General features: G+C 42.6%; 1 protein-coding gene across 4 annotated transcripts in view; it reads right to left on the bottom strand.

Annotated features, from left to right (window-relative positions):
- Nucleotides 1-27,002, bottom strand: part of DAAM1 (dishevelled associated activator of morphogenesis 1) — a 633,974-nt gene that overhangs the window by 232,790 nt on the left and 374,182 nt on the right. For all 4 annotated transcript variants that reach the window (XM_069207027.1, XM_069207028.1, XM_069207029.1 and 1 more), the window contains one exon: nt 23,891-23,962. In XM_069207027.1, coding sequence (XP_069063128.1) covers nt 23,891-23,962 — 72 coding nt within the window. The remainder of the gene's footprint in view (nt 1-23,890; nt 23,963-27,002) is intronic.

Genomic DNA, 27,002 nt, shown 5'->3' on the forward strand with positions numbered 1-27,002 from the left:
AGAGGTAAAGAGAGAGAATTGTTTAGGTTTTGAAGGATGATATACTTGGAATGAGATAATTCTGGACAAACAGAAAAAAAATATTTTGAAGTTTAAAAGAAATTAAAGGAGGGAAATGATCACGGACACGCCTGAAGTAGAACCCTCAACTTTCAGTGCGAGGGGTCTGAGACGTGAAACATTAGGCTATAGTTTTTTTTTTTTTTTTCATATTTTGTCCTTTACGGACCATCTGGGTCCGCGAGGGAAGCGTCAAGGCCCCTCCACCCCGTAGCCCCAGTCGGCTCTTGCTCCTGGAGGGTGAGCATCACTCCAGCAAGCAAGGAGCTGCTTTTAATAGCTGCTCCATTCTTGCTGGAGCACTGTTTTCATTTGTCTTCCCTGCACACATATCTGCATTCAGGGAAGACAGGTGAAAACTTGGCTTTCTGTCAGCAGGACCTGTCTTACAGATCACCATCAGAAACCGTGGGGCAGGGGTTGCGGACGACCCCTATGTTACATATAATGAAAGCCCTGGGGAGGTGGCGGCCCCCCAGGGGCTTAAGTGTAACAAAACACAGGAGCCTGTGCATCTTTTGTTTCCCCCTCCGGATCTGCTGCAAATGGTGGCGAAAATTCATAGCACCAGGCCCCTTGTCTTTTTTTTATTTTTACTTTATTGTGGCACTAGGCTGAAGTTGAGTCCCAAGATGGCTGCCAACACTTCCTGGTTTGAAGTGTTGGCAGCCAAACAGAGCTGTACGTTTGCCGTGCACAAGCTCTTAATCTTCGTGAAGTCATTGCGAGCTAAGACATACAAATTTGTTTTCCCTTTAATAACTCAAACTACTGGAGCGATTTACACCAAATAAGCGAAAGTGTAATCTGCGTACCGAAACCTAGCTTTCTGCCGAATTTGGTGCAACTCTGTCGAGTGTTTCGCACTGTAGTCAGTCTAAAGAACCTATGAGAATTGGAAACAACTTTTTTGACCCCTGCACCCTACCCCTTTATCTCGGCCCCTGCTTGACAGATACGCAACAAGATACACCAGAGCACTTCTTTTGGAATATTTCATGAAGATTCGTCAAACGGTGCCAAAGATATAGGCAAGTCAAAAACACTTTTTCTAAGAAAACATGGTCCTTACTATACCTAGTTGCGACTGCCACTAGGTAATATAGAGGGAGAGATAGAGAGAACAAGAGCTCAAATGTCTTAATATTCACCACAAGGGCATAATTTCATTTTTTGAAGAATGGCGACTGTATTTCAATCTGACCAATAAAAAAAAACATCTTTGAAAATCATTCCACCATACACAGAAACAAGAGAAGGCAGCTGCCACTTTCCTGACTGAACGCCGAACTACACGTATTTAAAATCGAAACTTGCTTAAAGCCTGCAGAATGTCTGAACTTTAATAACTGCCTGTAAAAGGTGCCCGTTGTATTGCTTCAGACTTTTACTGGAAGATACGGGAAAGTTGCATGCACCTGCGTTACTTGGAAAGCACACAAAAAAAAAAAACTCGCCTTGTCAGTTTAAAAAAGCAAACAATTGCTAACCCACACTGGCATATGCTTATGTCTAAAATTTACATATATTTACTCATTTTCTGAAAATCACAAAACCGATAGGAGTGCACCTCGGACTTGACAGAGCAGGAAATTAGCATAAGTTCAAATATTCATATCTCAATGTTTATTTCTGTTCTTTCGAACTCCAAATTGGAAACATTTTAAATTATTTCTCCCTCAACATTATAATGTCTTCCATAGAAGTTTACATGTTCAATTAATGGTAAGAATATTGTTGGTAATACTAATTAATACCCACAAAGTTATGATTTAGTTGGTACTCCCAACATTTTTAGTTGACATCCTGACAATCACAAGGTATCACCCATGTTTCCACCTCTCCTGCACTTAGTGGTAGAAAAATACACCCGTCTGGTGGACTTACCACTGCAGTGAATAGGAGCATGGTTCGTGCACGGATCCTTATTTTGGACAAGTGTCTGCTGTCTTTGAGTGTTGACACATAAATCATCAAGCACATCTTTTATGGTATAAAGTACTCTTAAGGAGGTGGAGGACAAGAATAACTAAACACAGTACATCCGAGAGGAAAAACTTGTAATGATGCATTAATGCCAGACCCTAGTAAAATCTAACTCAGCAGTACCAATAATTATGGATGAGGTACTGTACCACAGTAAATGCCTTCTACAAACTCACCATTACACGCAAAATATAGCAATCACAGAACCATGTAATATGGGTATCACAGTAGTTGAGTTTGAGGCGGTGCCATCTAGGACAAATTCCAAGAAGCAGAAGTGGTGCCAGGAAGGCTGCTAGATGAAAGTCAGTGGATGCAGTTGGAGAAACCTAACCTACGTTGTGGATCAGAGGTACTCCCATCCTTAATACAAGGTCTATGAGAAGGTTCATTGGAGTGGAAAAATAAGCCTTTTGTTCCCAAGGGAATCATGAAGTGAGATGACAGCATATAATCAGGAGACCCAACTCCAACTAGAGAGCTCTGAATGATACTAATTCCCTAGTTGGAACCTCTGAAGAAAAGACGAAGAATGATGCGACAGCAGACCTTGTGGTTGGCAGTACCCTGAAGAGATTCATACTGCTCCTGATGATGGTGAATGAGTGGTGGATCACTGAGTGGTCCAAACATAAGGACCACAAAGTACAGAGCTTATCAATGGGGAGTCAGTACGTTCTGTAGTGTCGTTGGTGGGCTGTGAGGCCATCTTCCTGGGTAAAATCAAATCTAATCTGAGAGATAAAGTAGAGATGCCTTGGGGGTGTCGCCCACTGGTGGTTTTGAAAGGCAACAGTGGGTCAATGAATGACAGAACGTGAGGTGGAAGCCCGAGGGGAAAAACTTGGAGGACATAGAAAAAGCTGGACTGAGTTAGTGGGATGACCGAAGACGTAAGGAAGAGTGAGCCTCGTGCACTAATTGAACTGCTCGCCGACAGCAGAGATCAGTTCAAATGTTTTTACTTGTGTCTATATTTTGTGAAAGTGAAGAGTTTAATCTTACTACCCCCTCACTCCCTACGACCACATTTCGAATCGGTGCAGCTCTGATACTTTAAAGGAGAGGATAAATGCAAACTAGGCATTTGGTTTACTTCAGAATTCATGTATTCTACACAAGTAATTAGAGTGCAGGGAAGTGTCATTATTTGAAGGCAATGTACCCATTCATTCGGAGACACAAATAGTAAACAGTAAAACGTTTCACAGGTCGGAAACAAAAAGACATGAGAGAAAAATGACAGTAGAAAAAGGTGAAAGCTATAGCGCTGAGCAAAGTGTTTTAGTAATGAAGCTGCTTGCAGGTTTGATACGTAGCAAAAAGGATTTGGGTTTATAAAGGCATGGACATTTAAAAAAAAAAACAATTAAAATACAATGATTAAACTCATAACAATAAAATCTTTGTCAAGAGTTTTATTTTGTCAAAATATTTCCCATTAATTCTGTTTTTGTGTGCGAGATTTATAAACTCCACTGGAGGAAATTCCAAGTGCATCTGCACCAGGTTTGCAGTTTTTCAAGAACATTACATACTGCACTAATGGAAACAAATTACAGTCGACTCATTGGAGAACAGAAAAAAAACACACAATCACAAAATGTATGTATTATATACACAGCACAGTCTCGGTTCACATGTTTTAATAAGCACAGGCAAAGCCAATAGAGCTCGTCCTGGTAAATTGCACAACAGTTGATTCGTGATTTTTTCTTATAGATATATGTCACAATAAAACCAAAATAAAAAAATAAACCTAAACTTGGCTGCTGCGTGCTTAGATTAAAAGTTATATACTTAAATACATTCACGTACGTGGCTGCTTCACTAGTGATGCTTTTAAATACAACATTTTTCAGTTGTACATGGCACAACTGAAAAATGTTGTATTTAAAAGCATTTGTGAATGACACGAGAATACATCTACATAACAAAGCACTTATATCACAGATAGCTATTGTGTTAAACACTTATGAACTTTAAAAAGAAGACGGAAAAAAGAAAATCAGCATCTAACTGGGCATCAGAAATTCAAGCAAAATTAAAGGTTGGTATTTAAGAGTTTATATACACAATTAAAAAAATCAAAAATCAAATTTCAAGGCCTTTTGCAACTGAAAAGAAGAGAAGAATTTGTAGGTGGATGTGAACAATCTGCAGTTTCTCAACGTGAAGGAAGACAATGGGTAAAAGTGGGCTGACCCATTGTCCCATGCTGTACGCTGTGTGTGATAAAAAGCAAAATGTGAATCACAATTTAATAGACCAAAGGATCAAGACCCTCATCCAAAAACCCCTCTAAGTATGTCTAATAAGTATGATTTTTGGAAAAACAAGTCTTGTGAGATATCTAAAGCGGTCTCAAAGACCAGGCACTATTCCCGTTCAGACTTACTACTCGCACTTAAGAACTGTCTGTTTAGGCACAGATCAGGCCTTAAATGCTGAAAGGCAATTTCCCTAGAAATTCTCTCCAGTTATTGTAAATGTACATTTGCAAACTGATAGCCATGCTGCACAATGGCAAATATAAAATATTCTTACAAATGCATATACATTTTTTTTTACTTTCGACAGGAGCCTTTACTTGTATGTTGTTTTCTATTTGCAAGTTTAAGGACTCTAAGTTACTTTGAGGGATGGCTTAAAATGACTGAAATTAATCTACAGAAACTCCAAAGACTTGTTATAAAACTGCTAAGTTCGGTGTGTAATAGAACACAATAGAATAGAAAAATGTGCGGTGGAAATATAAGCATAAAATAAGTTGTGTGCGGGGTAAATAGGGAAGGATTTTCCCCTAAAGAAAACTAGGGAAAATCCAAGTGAGGTGCACTAGTTCTGCAAGTCTGAAAAAGGTTACACGCTTCGCCCAAGTCCACCCTTTATGTTGAATTTTTCCTCACTCTTAGTTTTTTTTTTTTCCACTAGTTCACTTTCGCTCACCACATGCCATTCTTCAACAATCGACGTGAAGAAATGGTCAGCTGCACTTCAATGAAAATGTGAGATCGGGTTAGGGTGGGGGGTCCCCTGGGGTGGGGGTCCCCCTTTCATTCTGTCAACCGAAGCGGTCTGGCTCCACTGATGCTCTTGGGCAGCTGCTACAACCACAGAGCGCAAAGAAGGGATGTGGAACATTCATTGAAATAGGTCACTGCTGTATAGGAATAAGGTCCGGTGAAGTAGCTATATTTTCACGTACTTGATATTCTTCCCCTTACACCACAGCAGCATTTTACATGTCTAAATCGATGGAGGATGATTGAAAGACTGGTAAACCGTTAGTCAGTGAGTTTTAGTGTCACCCTCTTATCTCAAGTCTGTGGTAAGCGAACATCCTAACTGGAGCTTGTAAACAGAGTTAAACAATGCAGACGCAATTGGAATCAAAAGGAGCCTGGTGGAGACAAAGTCTTCTTTCCCTTGAAGCGATAAAGACGCACCTGGATTTAAAGGCCTTACTAAGAACTGCCAGTTTTTGTGAGGCGATACTGGAGACAATATATAGCAATACTGCAAGGTGCGGTATTTAATGGGTGTGGTGTTACCTCTCATCTAAGACACCAACACTTCGGAACGGGGATAATGTGGCGATACGGCAAGTGTTGTTCAGGTTCCAGCTGTAAAACTTGCAATTTCGTGTTGTTTCTTAGCAGAAATTCCGCCAGGGTGTAAAACTCGACAAAACTTGTACAGAGAAAAGGTGCAAAAGTTTGCACATCTTCTAATCTTGATTTCGGAGCACTCCCATTGGTGCAGAATCGGGCCTCACTAAGAGGTCCTGATTAGGGGCATGGTGCAATAAGGACAGTCTGACACAGATGGGTAATATTTTCTATCATCAAGGTCTAGGAACCACTTCAAATCAGAATGTTTCAAATGGAGGTGCAAATGGAGTTTAACCTGCATCTTGCTAAGCGTCTTCCACAAAGAAAGTGCTGTAAGGAGCAGACACTGACCCATGCAGAGGTACGTTAAGCTCAAAATGATCTAAAAGTTTCCTGCTCAAGGTCCTCACTTTCCCATTCCGTCCATAGGCTTCTAGCAATAATTATACCCTCCCTCCCAACAACACACAAGCTTCATTTTCATCTGTATTTAAAGCGCACACCAAATATATAGTTGAAAGTAGCAAAAATATTACATTAAAATGCATTTACTTTTGAAAATCTGCATAATTCTGCACGTTACAGGTAACATCTTTATACCTCAAAAGAAAATCCTAATTTTTCCCACTGTGCTGAGACTCCATGTTTTGGACAAAAGGTCATGTTTATTTCAGCCTTGTAACTACAAACTATTAAAATCACCATTTGTTTCACAACTGACTAACAAAACATGTCTCGCTTCTGTGTTAAATTAGGTATGGGCAGCCCTAAAAATTGACTGTGCTGTGTGGTGCAATCAACAGGCCACCTCCCAGATATGTAAAGGCCTTGTGTTGCACAGGAAGACCCCCTGAACGGTCCAGCCACTTACACAGCCTGTGGGCATCCTAGGACTCCCCCCGCCGTTTGCCAAGTCCTGTGAACGTTTTAGGATTACACATTTGATGACTAAGAAGTATCTTATACTTGAGCTAAATAGGTCGCAAATGGTAGGAAAGTAGAAATCACGTAAACAGTGAATCCCACCCAATAGGTTTGCGCCGCATGTTTCCATGAGCCTGAAAAAGTTGCCTGTTGATACAAAGCAGCTAGGAAACGAGACAGCTTCGAGGCATCATCATGCCACTGCTGTTCGTAATATTCGTGTATCCCTAAAAAAATCAATGCATGGTACAAATGTTTATGCTGTTGCTACTTTCAATTGGATTAACTCACGTTCAGTAACTACTCTTGCAAACACTGCAGAGATCTGGAGAGGAGCATGTTCAGAAACAAAGACAATCAGTAATCACTGTTCTTGCTTACAGTTGTGCATCACATTATAATGCCTCCTACTTCTTTTTGACCCGTACCAGTTCATTATATTACAGATTTCCATCTCGGACACTCAGTGGGTATATCTCTATGATAAAATTCAGACCAGACGAACGAGTTACTTACCTTCGGTAACGACTTTTCTGGTGGATACATTAGCTACCTGTGGATTCCTCACCTAATGAATACTCCCATGGCGTCAGCATTCGACGGAAATCTTCTTCCTAGTCTCTGCACGTCGACGAGGACGTCACCCTAGCCCACGCGACGCCGTCTGACGTCATACAGGCAATAAGAGGTCCTCGCCGACGTGCCGACGTCAGTACCAACATTTTTTACATGCATGAGAATAACAACCCAATGCAATGAAAGAGCAAGGCAATATCCCATAACACTGTAAAATACACAACATTGCAATAAAATGGCTGTAGATTTAATATAACTTTTTTTTTTAAACCAACAAATATATGCAAATCATGTATATACACAAAGATATATATATATATATATATATATATATATATATATATATATACATATAATTATATACAAGTATCCATATATACAACATCTATTGCAACCTTGAAGACCAAGAGGAGAGCACTCAAGGATTATTTGGTAAGACCAGAAAGGCAACGGGGAGGCGGGTGGGACCGTGAGGAATCCACAGGTAGCTAATGTATCCACCAGAAAAGTCGTTACCGAAGGTAAGTAACTCGTTCTTCTGATGGATACAACTACCTGTGGATTCCTCACCTAATGAATAGAGTCCCAAAGCAGTACCACTCCCGGTGGTGGGTGCCGAAATGGTCAAACCAAGAAATCCTGCAGCACTGACCATGCAAAATGGCCGTCCCTTCTGACCTCAGAGTCCAAACAATAATGTTTCGCAAAAGTGTGAAGGGACGACCAAGTTGCGGCCTTGCAGATGTCGACCACAGGAACAGCCCTGGCCAAGGCCGTAGTGGCCGACTTAGCTCTGGTGGAATGAGCTCTAATGCCATCAGGAGGATCCTTCTTTGCCAAAGAGTAACAGATTTTAATGCAAAGAACAACCCACCTGGAGAGTGTTCTCTTGTGGACTGCCTTTCCTCTCCTCTTGCCCACGTATCCAATGAACAGCTGATCCTCCAGCCTGAAGTCCTTCGTTCTATCCATGTAGAAGCTTAACGCCCTCTTTAGGGTCCAATCGATGTAGTCTCTCTTCCTCTTTTGAAGGATGAGGCGGAGGATAGAACGTAGACAAAGAAATTGTCTGGGCCAAATGGAAGGGTGAAACAACCTTCGGGAGGAAAGCAGCCTTGGTCCTCAACACCACCTTATCCCCATAAAAAGTTGTATAAGGGGGTTTTACCGATAAGGCTTGCAACTCACTCACTCACTCTCCTTGCAGATGTTATAGCCACCAGGAAGACTGTTTTAATAACCAAATACCTTAAGGGGCAAGAATGCATAGGCTCAAAAGGGGACCCCATAAGGAAAGTAAGGACCAAGGACAAATCCCATTGAGGCATAACAAATGGTTTTGGAGGATATTTATTTAAAAGACCTTTCAAGAATCTGAGAACAATAGAGGATTTAAATAACGATGGTTGATCTGGAAGACAAATGAAGGCTGACAGGGCAGACAAATAACCTTTAATAGTAGCCACTGCACAACCTTTCTGTGCTAGAGACAGAGCAAACGACAAAACATCTGATAGATGAGCATGTAAGGGATCAATCTGTCTCTCTCCACACCACATAACAAATTTAGACCACCTATTAGCGTAGATAGATTTAGTGGAGTGTCGCCTGGCCGCTAATATAACATCCACTACATCAGGCGGGAGAGAGAAGGAACTCAGGTTGCCCCGTTCAATCTCCAGGCATGTAGGTGTAGACTCTGGAGGTTGGGGTGTAAAACCTGCCCCTGCGACTGCGAGAGGAGGTCTGCCCTGAGAGGGAGACGGAGCGGAGGGCACAGCGAGAGTTGGAGAAGGTCGGAATACCACACCCTCCTCGGCCAGTCCGGAGCTATTAAGATTACTTGGGCCCGGTCTTGGCGAATCTTCCTCAACACTCGAGGAATCAAGGGTATGGGGGGAAACGCGTAAAGCAACTGGTCGCACCAGGTTATCAGAAACGTGTCCCCCAATGCTCCCTGCACCGGATACTGGAGGCTGCAGAATAATGGACATTGCGCGATCTCCAGAGTGGCAAACAGATCTATCCGAGGAAACCCCCACATCTGGAAGATTAAACGGACTTGATCTGGATGGAGACGCCACTCGTGGTCGGCCGAGAAATGGCGACTGAGACTGTCCGCACGTACATTCAAGACCCCGGCCAGATGATTTGCTACCAAGCAAATCTGATGGTCCTTTGCCCAGGACCATAGTCGAAGAGCTTCTCTGCAGAGAAGGTACGACCCTACTCCTCCCTGTTTGTTTATGTACCACATTGTGGTAGTATTGTCCGTCAGGACCTGTATCGACTGACCACGAAGGGAAGGGAGGAAGGCCTTGAGAGCCAGACGTACAGCCCGTAACTCTAACAGATTGATATGAAACATCCGTTCCTCTGGAGACCAAAGTCCTTTGATCTCCAGATCCCCCAGATGAGCTCCCCACCCTAGAGTGGAAGCATCCGTTATGACCGTGGCCACTGGTGGCGACTGCGCGAACGGCTTTCCTCGGGAAAGATTGTTGCTCGCAATCCACCACTTCAAGTCCACAGCAGCATCTCTGGAGATCTTGACCGCACCTTCTAGATCTCCCTTGTGTTGAGACCACTGCCTTCGGAGGCACCACTGAAGAGCCCTCATGTGCCAGCGAGCATGCGTGACCAACAGTATGTAGGAGGCAAACAGACCGAGCAGACGAAGGACCTTGAGGACTGGAACTACCGCTCCATTTCGAAACATTGGAACCAATTCCTGAATATCTTGAACCCGCTGAGGCGGAGGAAAGGCTCGATTCAATGTTGTATCCAGTACTGCCCCTATGAACAGGAGGCGCTGAGAGGGCTCCAGGTGAGATTTGGGCACGTTCACCGAAAAGCCCAGGTCGAACAACAACTGGGTTGTTGACTGCAGATGATACGACACAAGCTCCGGGGACTTGGCTTTCATCAACCAGTCGTCCAAGTAAGGGAATACTGCTATCCCCTTCCTTCTGAGCTCTGCCGCAACCACTGACATCACCTTCGTGAAGACTCGAGGTGCTGAAGTAAGACCAAACGGGAGGACCGCAAACTGATAGTGCTGCGACCCTACCACAAACCGGAGATACTTCCTGTGCGACTTGAGTATCGGGATATGAAAATAAGCATCCTGCAAGTCGACAGACACCATCCAATCTTCTTTGTTCAACGCCAAAAGCACCTGTGCTAGGGTCAGCATCTTGAACTTTTCCTGATTGAGGAACCAATTCAAGATCCTCAGATCCAGGATCGGTCTCAACCGACCATCTTTCTTGGGAATCAGGAAGTACCTTGAGTAACAACCTTGACCCCTTTCCTGCTCTGGAACCAACTCCACCGCGCCCTTTGAAAGGAGGACTTGAACCTCCTGTTCTAGCAACAGGAGGTGTTCTTCTGAACAATAAGATGGGCGGGCGGAGCCAATTTTTATTATCACTTGGCTGGTATCAGAGTCTGGTACACAGCACCCATGCTTGATCGCTCAACTGAAGGCGCAAATTAAGTTATGACTTAACGTTTTCCTGACCGAGGTGTTTTGCGCCTTTCAGTTGTGCCAGGAAGTGATTTTTGGGAGCATGGACAGGTATACCACAAGCATGCATTCTAGAAGCATGGGCTGATTTATTCAGAAGCATGCTATCTGGGAGCTTGGGCAGATATACTCAGAAGCATTCCTTCAAGGAGTATGGGCAGATAAACTATGAAGCATGAGGAAATATACTCAGAAGTATGCCTTCTAGAAGCACAGGTAGATGTACCTGGAAGCATGCCTTTTGGAAGTATGGGCAGATATACTCGGAAGCATGCTTTCTAGAAGCACGGGCAGATATACTTAAAGGCATGCCTTCTGGAAGAATGGGCAGTTCTACTCAGAAGCATGACAGATAGATTCAGATGTATGACTTCTGTTGGCATGGACAGATATACTGGAAAGCATGCATTCCAGAAGAATAGACAGATATACTGGGCAAAATGCATTTCGGAAGCAGGTGCAGATATACACAGAAGCATGCCTTCTGGGTGCATAGGCAGAAAAATTCTGTAGCATACCTTCTGGAAGCATGAACAGATATTTTCAGAAGCATTCCCTCTAGAAACATGGGAAGATATACTCTGAAGTACTCTCTCAGGAAGGAAGGGAAGATAAACTCAGACACATGGCTTCCGAGAGCATTGGCAAATATACTCTGAAGCAAGCCTTCTGGGAGTATGGAAAGCCATACTCATAAGCGTGCTTTCTGAGTGCATGGGCAGATATTTGCCCACAAGTATGCTTTCTGGAAGCATGGACAGATATACTCAGAAGCATGCCTTCTGGGAAGCATGGGTAAATAAACTCAGAAGAATGTCTTCTGGAAGCATGGGCAAATACATGTGCAACCATGACTTTTGGAACTATGGGCAGGTATCCTCTGAAGCATTCGTTCTGGGAGCATGCACAGATATAATATGTGCATGAATATGAAGAGGGCCGCTTGTTGGGATGTTATTTGCTGAGTGGGGTAATTTGTCACTAGCTGCATTATTTTTGCTATGCTGGTCTTTCTTCATGAGACACATTTTTATTCTCATCAAAGCTGATGGGCAGCCCGTGGAACTCTACATCGTGGGATAGAAGCATTTTGATAATTTGATGGAACTGTACTCCCTTGTCTACTCTCTTTGCAAGCAGAGAATAGAAGTTGGATAGAATAAAACAAGCACTCTTGCAATAAACGATGGAGGAAGAAAATAAAAAAAAAGTTCATCAAGTCCTTGATTCTGTGAGGGTTTCATAAAAACTACAGGTTTAGGTTCACAATTAAAAATTGCATTTTAAAATCAATGTGGTTCTTTGCCTACCTGTGATTGCTGTTATCTTCATGTCATTCTAGCAATCCTGCTATAGTAAATTATTCTAAAGAGTGGGTCTCAAAACCATATCTATATTACGAGCTACTCCAGTTGAACGAAAAGCATCCCTAGCTACTAATACTGAGTGTTCTACCAGGGACCACGCCCGACAAGATTATATTAGTGGCCAACCTATGCAAGGTTACCACCAGTTATCACCTCCGTGCAGGGTTCTCAGCTGTAATGCAAAAAGTGTCTTTCAATGTGGAACGTCTCTACGAGGATATTACATGACAGCCATAGCTGAAATGCCCGCCATCATGGTAATAATATTAGTAATACTGTAGTATTTGTCACTCAAATATCAGCTTTTAATATATTTTGGAAATAATTTTTTCTCTAACATAAGCTCTTGAGTTCTGAAGATCTACACATTTTCATTTGAAATACAAGCTTTTCAATTTTGGGATATTAATTAAACTGAACAAAAGCTTCGAATTTAGTAGGCTGGGCTGCTCACAAGAGAGCTACTACCAGGTAACTGGAGGGAAATAGTCGTTGGGTAAGTAGGTTCCATAGTTAATGATTATTTGTGTGTTTGTACTAGTGTGTTACAAAAGCAGCTGTCGCGCAGAGATCCAGTATGCCCAGCTGTCGTATGCACAGCCTCTGCAAACAACACACCACTGACAAATATCCAACACACTGCTGTCGTCATCAACGAAATTCTGCATAACGCCTACAGCGCTACGCCAAAACTAAATTCTTCGCATTTGGAAAATGTGATGCAGGCAGACAAATGGTGGACAGCTGAAATTAATCCCCAATACGCCTCTAACAACCACTGGGTTTGTCTGTTTAATTCCCACTTAATCCTCATAAGGGCATTGATAAACTGGTAAATAATCAAATATATGTTAAAGCTGCAAAAAGGACTTACATGAGCACCACAGTGGACCCTAAAGGTTCCACACTAGGCCTATAAACATAAAATAAAAGCTCTGTCGTCTCCAAGAGCTCATTAATAATACAATTATTTAGGTGCAGCTTCTTTTTTAAAATGCAATTCTCATGTCTGATGATAGGATTTGGGAAGAAATCGTTTATGTAATCTTGATGCTCTGAAAACATTCATTGTAAAAGTCAGTTTGTTAGACTAAGAACAGTGTATCTGAATGTGAAACACAATTTACCAAGTGTTGGGGACACTGGATTTTTTTGCTTTGTCCTAGAACGTTTCTAATGAAATTGTTTTCTTATAATAACACAAATAGGTTCAGGAATATTTAATCGAATTTTGTTTTCCATAATTGGACATCTTGCTTTAGATCTGGATTTGTAACTGCTAGAATAATTCACAGGTTTTAAAAATCGTCGTCCGTGGTGCAAGGCCACCGTGTACTGAACTGCATAGTTCAAGCAAGGCTTTACATTTCTAGGTGTGGGTCTGACAGTGCAGCTGTCTAAATAGATTTACTGTTTCCAAAATACATACTGTGGGCTTTGTTCCTGAGCAGGTCAACCACTGTCCTCTTCTTAACCAGCCACTTTCTCCCACTGCTTAAGACTCTGTCAGTCACATCTAGGCTAAGCAGGGAGGAGTGTTTCGTACTTAATAGTGCTGGCCCGTTGGGGTGTTTCCTTCCCTCTTCAATGGAGTGCATGCATTGCAATGCGTGGGAGACTATTTTTACATCTCACTGCTTCTCCGCTGTCTGATTCTTGACTAAAATGTGTACATTCCTTCTTTTACAGGCGTTCAGCACATTAAACCCAAACTTCCTGGCTTTGCCAAGGCTTGTTTTGTTTGCGGATGCATGAAAACTCTCTCACTCCCTTGACAGCTCAACTGTGCACTGCTTTGGAGCTAGTTGTGAAATATATAAATCAAATACACATAAAACGTAAGAGCAGGTGTTGCTGATTATTAGAGGACTCAACAGACCTATAAACCAGCAGCTGATTTCAAGAGTAATACAAGTGATAATAAATAAACTTTAATGAAAGTAAAGGTACATTTACCATGAATACCATGCATATTGTAAACTTCAGTTCCCTTTAGAAGTGAGGTCTGGTAAGTGATGCAAACAATATGTTTGTTTACACAACGTCGTAAATGCAACCAATTAAAAGTGAACAACTGTAAGGTCAGGGGAACAACGTATACAACCGCTTTGCAGAAGAGGAGCTTGGGGATGGTTGAAGCCGTGGTAAAGTCTCTGCCCTGAAGGCCAAAGGCTATAATCTCAAGGTCTTCACCCAGATCAAGCTTTAAACAACTATTGCGACCAGAGGACGCTTTGTTACTAACTTAAACGAACTTCAGGTTAACCTAGGAGAAAGGGAGCTGTCCCTGGTAGATGTATTAGTGGCCTTGAACCTCACTATCAAGCAGCTGAAGCAACATATAGCTCTGATGAAGTCTATTCACTGGGTACATAAATCATGCAATTTGGCATGTGGTGAGACAAACTCATGACCGGGCTATACATAAAGCCTTAAGTCATTTACCTGTACTTCTATAACTAGGTGGGGTTGAATGTGGAAGCAGTTATACCACTTTGCAAAATTATCTGCTGTCGACCTCAGGGGAATAAAGTTGCTTTACAGTACGCATCTTTGGACTGAAAGATATCTTTGATTTCAGCCTTGAAACAGACCAGGGTCAAACACTAGTTAACCCCGACACCCATACAAGAAACTCAAGTACAAAAGTAGCCATAGGAAAGACCAACTTAGTTTTACTCTACAAAAGGATATTGAAAAACCTCCTGTGCTATGCCAACCAAGCAATATCATACTGCAATATGTACTAAACTGTTGCTTAAAGTAGGATCCTTTTTTTGGATACTTCCTTAAAGACACCTTGATCAGAATATGTAATTGTTAGTCAATACCATACTTGAAAATCGAGTCCAGACGCCCACCTCATAATTTTATTTTTTATTGTCTGCCTTGTGCAAGGTATTTGAGATTCAAGATCGACAAAGGCAGCAATTTCAACATGGTGCATTCATGAAAACTTCTAGAAAGAACATGAGTTCATGGAGAATCAGTACTCTACGAATGTCAGAGGATAAGATATAAAACAAATAGTTTAAAAAAAATCAGTAGCTTGTGAATACACACCGTACCGTAGTTCTTTTTCAATGAATGTAAAATTAAAATTGAAGGACTGCATCAAGTTGTGTTTAAAATCAAGACAGTCCATTAACACTAGAAGCCTCACCAGACTGAAATCCAGGAATTGCAGGAGCTGCGACGACAGGCCCTTCTCCTGCTATATACCAAGGGTCTGGAATTCCATCCAGGCCAAGAACAAACAGGTCACTAAACCCTTATACTATTTCAAAGGTGTTTAAAACCTATCTCTTTCAACAAAACCTTGTCTTAAGATAGCCTGCAGTTTGACTCCTGCACCGCCCCCCCCCCCCCAAAAAAAAAAAATGGGAATAGACCTTTTCTACTCTGATACCACAATCTCACTCATTTCCAAAGCCCTACTCCACTAACCCAGCAACTCTGCCGCACCAATCACCGGAATGAGTCAGTCCCTAATGAAACGTGCTTGTCACCATTCCGCTACTTAGCTCTGTCTTTTCTTCCTAAAGCTTACACTCAAATATTAGCTTTCAATATATTTTGGAAATCATTTTTTCTCTAACATAATCTCTTCCTAACGCTTACACTCAAATATCAGCTTTCAATATTCACTAGTCATCTCTGCTCATTGTATTTTGGTTTGCATCATAAAAGGTGCAAACACATATCAGACTATAATATACATTATAAAAGAAATATTCTCCAAGTATAAATGGTAACAAGGACATTTTATATATTAATATATGTTACAATGGGAGGTTTTCATTTTACTTATAATATCTTAACAGTGCTCATTGATGTTTTGCCAGAAAAGGCAAACAATATTATAGACGTGATGGGTCTTTGAAAGAAAGGAAATGTGCATCAAGTAATTGTAAGAAATTGGGTTACTAGTTCAAGGCGGTGAAAACGTTTTTCAAGAAGCAACCACAATTCTTCTCAGAATTAAGTCACAAGCAAACCTTACATTAAGCTGTGCTCAACCCTCAGGTAGCTTGGCACAGAGCAGTCAGGTTTAATTCAGAAGCAATGTGTAAAGTATTTGTGCAGCACTTCAAACACACTTGAAACAGTAACACAGTAAAAACACACCACAGAGAGAGCCCATACCAATGTAGAAAACAAAGAGTCATTTTTAATCAATAAAACAAGACTGAAACAACAAAAGTCCAACTAGTAAAACTGGAGACATTACATTTTAAGGCTTTTAGTGAAAATAAAGCCAAAAGACAAAGCGCTAACTATGGATATTTGGTTGCAATGGACAGAGACAAAGTCACAAGTTCAGGCCGACCATGACAGAGTGTGGGCCGGCTACGCTGAACAAAGTACTTTAAAATCCTAGTTTACGGAGCATTGCAAGGATCAATGTAGAAGATGTGTCTCGCAGCCGGAGCGATGCACCAAGGCCCTGCTTGGTCATCTAGGCTCCCACTAACAAGGTTTGCAATGTGAAGTATGGAGTCGAGGATGCGCCGCATAGTCGTGGCGATGCATTGGTACCGAGGAGCTGCAAGGTTGCGATGCAGAGACTGGCATAATCGTTGAGGCTGCAGTCGATGACAGGGCCTGTGCAGAGGATGGGTTGTGCAGTGGTGCTTCCCATGCATTGACAGGCTACAATGTACATGTTTGCAGTGGTTCTGGTCCTGCTGCGATACATCAGTTCTGCCCAGGACTGCACTGTGCTGCAGAAGATTTGTTGGTTTCGCTGGATGCACAGAGGCTGCCAGTGCATCTCAGGCCCGCTTCCAAGGGTCCAGAACTGAAATGGCACCACTCGGCAGGTTAGAATCACAGATGGCAGAGTCCACGTGCTGGGTCAAGGTTGTTAAGGCCTTCTGTCCCGGTGGCTCAAGTCAAGAGGCTGGTCAACTAGCCCTTAGAGTCACTATGGGGCTCTGGGTTCAAGAAATGCAGGTCCAGTCCTTCTCCCTCAGGCAAAAGGTCAGCACATCAAGGCAGCAGCACATCAAGGCAGTAGTGCAGCAGGGCAGCAGTCCTTGAGCACCACAGAGGTCCTTCTTACTGGTATCCACAGGTCCAGACGTGTACTGAAGAGTTGATGTCTGAAGACCAATATTTTTACCCTTGTGTGCCTTTGAAGTGGGGGAGAAGCTTCTAGAGGTTTCCCTTTGAAGTCCAAGGTATCCTGCCTTCCCTGCCCCGGCTCCAGACTAACTACAGTTAGCCCTTTGGGTGGAAGCAGGACACACCCTATTCAAGTGTAAGTAGGGCTAGGTCCAGCTCCGCCCTCCCATCCTGCCAGTGATGGCCCATCCAGGCACACCTAAGCGCTTTATTGTGTGTGGCTGTCTTGGAGGAATACCCAAATCCCAACTGTTAGCTATAACCAGTCATGTGACCAGAGACAGGCAATAAATGGTTCAGTATGAAAATGCCAACTTTCTAAATGTGGCATTTTCAAAATTATAAGTTAAAATCCAACTTCACTATGTTCGGATTTTTCATTACAATCCCAAAGACACTAAACATGAAGTTGCTGCCTGCTCCCATTTTGAAATTATAGCTTAATAAATGTAATTATGTAACTCCAATATTATTCTATGGGAGAGGTAAGCCTTGAAGTGCCAAAAAACGAATTTAAGATTTTTTCACTAACAGTAGATAGCTTAATAGTTAATGTCCTGCTTTTTATATGCACTCCACCTTGCCCGATAGACTGTCCAGGGTCTATCCTACTGGTGACTTACATGTATTTAAAAGGAAGGTTTGGACCTGGCAAGATTTACTTTACCAGGTCGACATGGCAGTATATAACTGCACACACAGACCACAATGGCAGGCCTGAGACATGTTTATATGGCTAATTAAGTGGGTGGCACAATCAGTGCTGAGGGCTCTCTAGTATCATTGAAATGTACAGGTCCTGGGCAAATGTAGTGACACTTTACTAGGGACGTATTAGTAAATTAACGATGCCAACTGGGGATAAGGAAAATGTTACTTACCCAGTAAGCATCTGTTTGTGGCATGTAGTGCTGTTGACTCACATGCTCTGCATACTCCTGCCATCTAGTGTTGGGTTTGGAGTGTTACAAGTAGTTTTTCTTCTAAGAAGCATTTTCGACTCCCAGGATCGAGTGACTCCTTCTCGGTGATACTGCACATGGGCATCGAGTTCTTTGTTAGATTGTTTTCCCGTAGGTGGGTGAGAAAAAGAGTATAGAGGAAGTATAGAGAAAGATATGTCCATGGAACTGCATCTACATATGTACAAATATAAAATAACTGGAACAGCCACAGGTGTCCGGGGAGGAGGAAGAGCGCATGTGAATCTACAGCACTACATGCCACGAAAAGATGCTTAATGGGCAAGAACATTTTCCGTTAAATGGCATGTGTGGCTGTAGATACACTTGCTCTGCATAGACTGTAAAGCAGTCCCTCCATGAAAGTGGTGGCTAGCCTGTGGGAGTTGCAGTTGTTTGAAAAGTGTTCTTAGCACAGCCTGTCCTACATTGGCTTCCTGACGTGCCAGTACATCCACACCATAATGCTTTGTGAAAGTATGTGGTGTGGACCAAGTAGCTGCTTTGAAAATGTCAGCTAAAGGTAAATCTCCTAAGAAGGCCACAGTGGCACCTTTCTTTCTAGTAGAATGTGCTCCAGGAGTCACAGGTATCTGTCTTTTTGCCTTTGCATAGCAGGTTTATATGCATTTAGCTATCCATCTAGCTATGCTGGTTTTAGATATTGTACTACCTTTATGTAGTACAGAAAAAGCTACAAAGATCTGTTTAGTTTTCCTAAAGTTTTTGGTCCTATCAATGTAGTACATGAGACCCACCTTGTCTCTGTATTTGGAAGAAAGGTTCTTCCAAAGTTAAGGTTGGAGCTCACTAACAGGTCTGAGTGAAGTAAGGGCGACTAAGAAAGCCACTTTCCAGGAAAGGAACTCAATAGGGCATGAATGAAGTGGCTCAAAAAGAGGACCTAAGAGCCTAGTAAGTACAATATTAAGGTTCCAGCATATGCTGGAGGTACCCTGGGTGGAATGATTCTTTTAAGGCCTTCCATGAAGGATCTGATAATTGGGATTTTGCACGACGAAGTATGTTACCTGTTCTGTAAATATGCAGCTATCGCTGTGAGGTGTAGACGAACAGAAGTGTAAGCTAAACTAGCTTTCTGTAAATAAGGCAAATAACAAACAATGTCCTGGACAGTAGCCTTATTGGGGTTAATGTGTTTGATTCAACAGTATCGGACAAAATGTTTTCATTTTGTTGCATATCATACTCTAATTGTAGGTCTGCAAGCTTCCCTGAGAATGTCCATACATTCTGGAGGCAATCCTAGGTAACCAAACTCAATTACTTCGGGAGCCATATCGCAAAGTTGAGTGACTTGCAATCTAGATTTCTGATCTGTCCTTAATCTTGTGTGAGAAGATATGGCCTTTTGATAAGCATCTCGTGAGGAACCAGTGAGAAGTCCAGGAGTGTGATGAACCATGGCTGACGTGCCCCAGTGGGAGCTACAAGCATCATGGTAATTGATGTCTATGATTTTGCAAACCAGGAGTGGAATGAGTGTGAGAGGTGAAAAAAAATTAGCAAATATCCCTGACCAGTCAATCCATAGAGCATTGCCCCTGGATAGAGGGTCTTGGTACCTGGATGCAAAGCTTGGGGATTTCGCATTTTCTGCTGTAGCGAAAAAGTCTATTTGAGGAGTTCCCCACTTTTGGACATATTTTTGAAGAACTGTTAGGTAGAGTTCCCTTTTGGTGACTTGTTGATGCATCCTGCTGAGCAGGACTGCAATGCCATCTGTTCCTGGGAGATACTTGGCCACTAAGTGAATGTAGTGGTGAAGAGCTAACTTCCATACTGTCTCAGCAAGTTGTGACAGCTGGGATGACTGTGTTCCCCACGTTTCTGTAGATAATAGATGGCTGTCATGTTGTTCGTTCAGTCTAAGACAACTTTGTGCGACAGGTCAGGAAGAAAAGCTTTCAGGGCTAGAAACACTACATGAAGCTCCAGATAACTGATGAGCATGGACTCGTGACTGAGATCCCAGAGGGCCTGTAAGTGTGGAGTCTTGAGGGTGAGCGCCCCAACCCATCAGTGGTAAAGCTGTGGTCAGAACGAGGTGAGGCACAAGGTCCAGAAAATGCCGCCCTTTCAACAGGTTGGTGGTGTTCCACCACTGCAGAGAGTGGTGAGTATGGTGGTCTAACAACACTAGATCCTCTAGGTGACGCTGTGACAGAGACCACTGACACTGCTTTAGAGGACACATGTAGGAGACGCATGTGGAGTCTGGCATTGGGAACAATGGCAATACAGGACGCCATCATCCCTTAGAGATGCATGATAGTCTTGACTAAATATGTGTGATTCTTCTGAAAATGGGGGAGAATAGACTAAACTTTTAATGTGGGCCAGGGTGGGATTAGTTGGCTGCAGCTCTGCACAGAGAATGGCTCCCAGATAGGGCATAACCTAAAGAGGTTGTAGGTGGGTTTTGAGAAAGTTGATTGCGAACCCTAACTTGTGAAGCAGGTTTGCTGTGATTTGAGTGTAAGATTGACACTGCTGTAATGTGCTGGCTTTGAAGAGCCAGTCGTCTAGGTAAGTAAGCACGTTTATATTTTGCTTTTTGAGATATGAGGCGACTACAGCTAAGTACTTTGTGAATATTCTGGAAGCAGTCATGACTCCAAAAGATAGGACTTTGAATTGATAATGTTTTCCTGCAACTACGAACCTTAGGTATTTCCGTTGTGCAGGGTGGATGGGGATGTGGAAGTAGGCATCTTTTAAGTCTAGGGCTGACATAGAGTTGCCTTGTTGAAGAAGGGGAGAAACTTCTTGAAGAGTAACCATGTGAAAGTGTTATGAGAGAATGTAATGGTTTAATGGTCTGAGATTCAAAATAAGTCTGAGAGATCCTGGCACCTTTGAGAAGCAGAGATTGTACCTCTTGTTTTAGAAGAGTAAGATGTTTGTGGGATAACCTTGAGAACAAAGGGGAATGTTTGGAGGTGTAGTAGTGAGCGCCAGACAATAACCATGTTGGATAATATAAAGGACCCATTGGTCCGATGTTATGTTTACCTAATATGTGTGGTAATTTTTACGTTGTACTCCTACAGGTGAGGTGTGGGGCTCAGGAAGATGTATGTAGTCACTGTTTAGATGTTGAAGAAGAGCCACTGGTGGTAGTGCTCTTGCCTCTGTTGCTGTTGCCTCTATAGATTCATCTGAAAAAACCTTGAGAATATGAGGTTGAGGGTTGTCTAGCTTGGGAGGTAGATGGTTCTGAGGTTGTCGCTTTGTAACCACCTCTAAATGTAGGGCGACAAAAATTGCCTCTATGTGTCTGAGACTGAAGAGCACCAGTGGCTTTTGCGTTGTCAGTGTCGTTTCTGAGCTTCTCAAGAGTGGAGGTCCACTTGAGGGCAAAAAGGGTGCTCCTTGTCGAAGGGCATGTTGAGCGCTGTTTGCTGCACCTCTGGCTTGAAGCCAGAACATCTAAACCATGCATGTGTCCGTAACAGTATGCTCATGTTTATACTGTGTGTCTGCGTCATCTAGTGCATGGCGTATGAAATATTTGGAGATTGTCTGTCCTTGTGTGACAATCTGCTGGCCTCGTTTGCTGTGCTCATCTGGGAGATATTGAAGGAGCTCCTCCATCTCATCCCAATGAGCCCAATCATACCTTGATAACAAGGCCTGTGAATTGACAATGCACCAATGATTTGCTGTTTGTGCAGCAACTCTTGCCTGCGCATCTAGCCTTTAGCTGTCCTTGTCTGGTGGAGGAGAGTCTCCTGTGGCCTGGCTGTTGGCTCACTTTCGTGCAGTGGTGGCCACTACTGAATCTGGTAAGACCCGAGACCTTATATGGAGTGGATCAGTAGGAGCAGGTTTATACTTTTTGTCCACTCTAGTAATGATAATTCTAGAGTGGATTGGCTCCTTAAATATGTCCTCTGCGTGACGAATCATGCCAGGGAGCATGGGAAGGTACTGAATATCCCTATGTGTGGTAGTTAAAGTGTCAAATAGAAACTTCTGCTCTATCGAATCCCTATAAAGATGAACATTATGAAAGGCAGCTGTCCTTGCTATGACCTCCTGGTAACTAGTAGGGTCCTCTGATGGGGAAGTCTAGCAGGGTATAATTCTGAGTCCATATATATCATGGGATCGGGGTCATATGAAACCCATGGGTCTGGGTTGTGATGTGTTCCACCCAAATATTCCCCTATAAAAGTGACCATGAGTTGTGAGGTCTCCTGCAGTCGGAGAGGCAGTAGAACGAGGAAAAGGCTTAGTCGAAGTAGTGGCAGCCTTGTCCTTAAAGGCCTTTTTTGGAGATGGTGGTATCCAAAGCCTCTTGGAAGGATAACATCCTTTTAAATGTGACAGGGGGGAAGCAATAATACGTCCTGTACCTTCTAGGATATGGAGGCAGCGCTGTTTAGCATCTAAAGTCTCCATTAGAGGCTCAACTGGAGATAGCGTAGTGGAGGAATGACTTGAGTCCATGTGCTCCAAAGGAGTTAGCTCCTTTGTTTTCAGAACTGATGGTTTCAGTTGGTTACCCCTTGTCCGTACCAAAGCAGCTGTTGAGACTGTTTGGCTCGGTGCCAAAGGTTTGCTGGAAGTAGTTTAGACCGAGGTGCTGGAGGTCGATGCTGAAGATGATGATGTGGTTGGTTTTGGACCCGAGCCAAAGGGCTGGACGGCCAACGTAGTTTTTCGAAACCACCCATGACCTGGTGGCAGTGGTGGTCTGGCAACCTCTGTCAGGGGCTTTTTAACAGTCTTTGGGAGGGCAGGAGCAGTCACAGCACTTGATGGCTGAGCTGACATCACCTCATGGCTCTCAATGTCTGACTGAACATCAGAGTCAGAGCCTTGAATGAAAAAGGCATCTTCTTGTTTGCGCTCCCCCTGTTAGGGCTCCTCCCCCCAAAGATGTCTGGGGTGTCTTCTGGGGACGTTTGCGCCATCTCCAACCTATAAGCTCTTTGGTCCCGAAGGGTCTTTCCTTGATCTGAAGGACTGACATGTCTCGCAGGTAACTTCTTGGTGATCAGGAGAGAGGCACAGATTACATACCTGATGATGGTCGATGTGGGAGAATCTGGAATGGCACCAAGGACATAAATGAAACGGAGTCTATTCCGTCAGCTCAACATTCTCTTTGGTCCCACTTGGAGGAAGGCCCAAAAACGGGTGAGGCCGCCCTGAAATGCGCTTGGTTGGTACTCAACGATTTGAAACAACAAATGCAAAGGTGGAATTTCGCGATCGAAAGAACATTACCGTCACATAAAAGAAATGCAGAAGGGAAGAGTGAGTTGAAAACAATCTAACAAAGGACTTGGTGCCCGTGTGCAGTATCGCCAAGAAGGAGTCACTCGATCCTGTGACTCAAAAATGCTTCTTCACTGAAAAACAACTTGTAACACTCCAAACCCAACCCTAGATGGCAGGAGTATGCAGAACATGTGTATCTACTGCAACACATGCCATCAAACACCAATGTCACCATGCTTCAGTGACAGAGCACATGCACTTCAGCACTGGTCAGCAGTGGTAAAGTGTGCAGACTCCTAAGGACAGCGGAAACGAGAATAGCAAAATGGAGGAGGAAGGCAACATTTAGAGGAAGACAGTCCTAAGGCTGCCAGGTCTAACAGTAGTGTTTGCTAGTGTAGTACTTTTAATGTTTAATCATTTCAAATGGAGCTCTGCGACACATTTTCTTGTAGCAGTTAAGTTACAGCCATTAATATGCAAGGTACTCACAGCAGCCATTGAATTCAGCTGATCGATGTAAAACTCAGGCCAGCTCGTGGCCCCTTTCTCTTCTTCTTGGTCCTGAAAATCAAAAAAGAACCGCAAATTAATTCTAATTCAAAGAAACTTTACGACAATGAACAGCAGAGGAAACAAGGACTGGTACACATCTTGGTCTGTTACCAGGCAGATTTGGAGCAAGAAACTTAATTTATGGTAATCACAAGTAGTGAAAAACATTTACCTTTGAGGCGCAACGGCACTTTGCTCTTGAAAAATGCACAGCAACTTCGATAAAATCAGGGCGTTAATACCAGTGGGGACACAAACACAGATCCACCTGAAGGCAGTACTGTGCGCACCCGCTACACAGAATCCACGGCAACAACAATAGCTATTGTTGATAGATAGACAATTACCTATATCTACACAACTCCATATGCAGACACAACTACACTAGCACTGTTTTAGGAACAAGGTCTAGCTTAAGTATAGGGTTAGGATTAGGTTCTAGATTAAGGCATCTGAGATGTTCGGTGTTAGGTCAAGAGGAAGAATAAGTGTAATGGAAAGCTTTCAGGTTAAGTCTAATGTAGATGTATAATGTGGCAGGATCCACCCAATAGCTACTTACATTACTTATGTGCACAGGTATAGTGGTATGTCAGTGTTGTTGCTTATGTGCAACAGCACAACCTAATATAACATAACAAGATTATTTGGAGAGAACCAGTTCACCACGTGGAGTTCGCTTGCCATTCTGGACCAGTAACAGATGATTATGCAAAGATACTTGTTTTATTGACCATGGAAAGTGAAAGGGTGAGCAGATCTGATGGGATTCGAACTTGTGACAGTGGCATCAAACACACAGGCCAGCAGTGGAGGCATCAATATGAAGAGCCACCAGACCTAATCATTTAACAGTAGGTTAATGTAGAAGAATTCTATGTAGTAACATACAATCAATAGCAGCCCATAATTCTATGAATGCTGTTGAACAAAAGAGGTCACTGGTCTTCTGACCTGGGCGAAAAGATGGAGACTCATCAGTTATGTAGGTCTGGGTAGATTCAGTCAGGTGCTTGGAGTAGGACATAAAATTGACCGTAGAGCAAATTAGGAGATTAGTGTAATAAGTGGTAGATGGTTAGCATCTTTCTTTTTAACAGGGACCCGGTCATCGATCTACTGAGCACCTATAACATTCAGACGTCAAAGTGCAAGGGCTGATTTCTCATGAAACTAGCACTCGAGCTACATGATCAAGGAAGGGATGGCAGAACTTCGCTTCGTCCTGTCAGAAGATCCAGTTTCCTGAAAGCAAAATGGCAGTCCCCTAAATAAAGAGTTCAAAGCTCAGAAAAGCTGCACTGGCAATGCCATACTTGGCCTACCAGCCAACAGTGACCAAGGGCCGCCGTGAATTACTAAGGAACTTTTGGAATTAACTTCTCAGAGCATTAGCTCCCCGTCCCTTAAAAACATTTTGATTTTGCCCTCTCAGAAGGCAAAAATCTTGCATTTGTTGGGTATGTCGATTCTGAAGAGGGCTACACCTCTGCATGAACTAAGGCCTCAAAGATGGAGACTAAGACGAAAACTGTCTAGTTAAGTCCTACTTATGGTGTGTTTACAGGCATCTGTCTGACTCTCTCTCAGGATGAGAAACCTCATAATGTGGGACAAGGAAGGACAAATGACTCAGAGGTGGCTCCCTCCATAGTCATCCAGAACAGTAGATAAAAATAAGTATGGCAAAGTAAAACGAAGAAGACGTGGTGGTGAAATACTTCAGTATCCAGTTCTATTAAAACTCATCTACTTTCAACACAGACCTAAAATTCACAGTACTTGGACATCTTCTGGGTTGCGAGCAACAGAACTTCAATGGACAAAACTGTCACGAAATGTACTGAGATACTGCCAAACGCTACTGGCAAAGTCCTACAGACACGCAAGCAAGAATACTTTTGATATAAATAAATGCAGAATAATAAGTCTGGCAGATTAATTCTCTTCACAAAACAAAGTAAATAAATGTGGAAAAATATTGATAGGGTTAGAAAAATACGGATTCAGAAGTGCACAAAAATATAAACTGTGTGTTTGATTATTCCCCATAAGAGAATACATTGTGCGATTTCATTGTGAACATCTATCCTCAAACTGTCATGTTGGTAAAAATGAAATGTGCTTCAACTAATTCATGTACTTGTTCCACTCAGTTAAAACCCTTGGCATCTTCACAAGGTAAGATAAACATCACTTTTAGACGGCCTCGGCCAAGCAACTACTGAAGGGCGGTGTATGCTCTTTCTAGTCAATCTAGACGACTCAGTGAATCAGTCAATCTAGACCAATTATTGACACCGAACGCTGGCAAGCCACAAAACGAATGGATAAAAATGCTCTCTATTGCGAAAAAAACACTAAAGTTATATTTGTTATTCAAATTAGGTAAATATTTAACCAAAATAAATTATGCAATCTTTAAAAAATATCTGCATACACGTTAAACATTTTAAATAGATGCTCAACCGTTTATAATATGCAAAACATACTTTTACAGAGTTGAAATACCCAACTACACCCGAAACACTTCTTGGTGGTCTGCTGGCTTTAACCAGAATTGAGAGTAGATAAATATTTAAAGACAGAGATAATAATCTTTGCGACCATAAGGTGTACATGAGAGGCCAACATTTAAACTTCAGAAAAAGCACGACAAACGAACTGATTTAAGTGCAGAGAAGAGCTAACACGCTTTTTTTTTTAAAACATAGTTTAAAAGCCTAAAAGGGCTCTATTACAATTAAAATGAACACTTTAATTCATGTGTAATTGACCAACATAACCCCGATCAACAGTAAAAACAAAACGCCCTAACCACGCGGTTTCTTTGGCTGTCGTGTGTGTTTCTTGTTGATGTGCCTCTTTTTTCATTTCTAAAGCCTCCAAGTGCCACAGACTTCCGGGAAGCAACGTTCAACACCCAAGTGAGAAGGGAGGCTGCGCCACAGCACATTCAGCGAATCTGTTCCGGCACACAGCTGACTCAAGTAAAACAAAGCCACCAAGATTAAAAGCCACCATTATGGCCCAACGAACAACCTTTGCA

This window comes from Pleurodeles waltl, chromosome 9 (assembly GCF_031143425.1).
Source record: "Pleurodeles waltl isolate 20211129_DDA chromosome 9, aPleWal1.hap1.20221129, whole genome shotgun sequence".
Taxonomy (NCBI): domain Eukaryota; kingdom Metazoa; phylum Chordata; class Amphibia; order Caudata; family Salamandridae; genus Pleurodeles; species Pleurodeles waltl.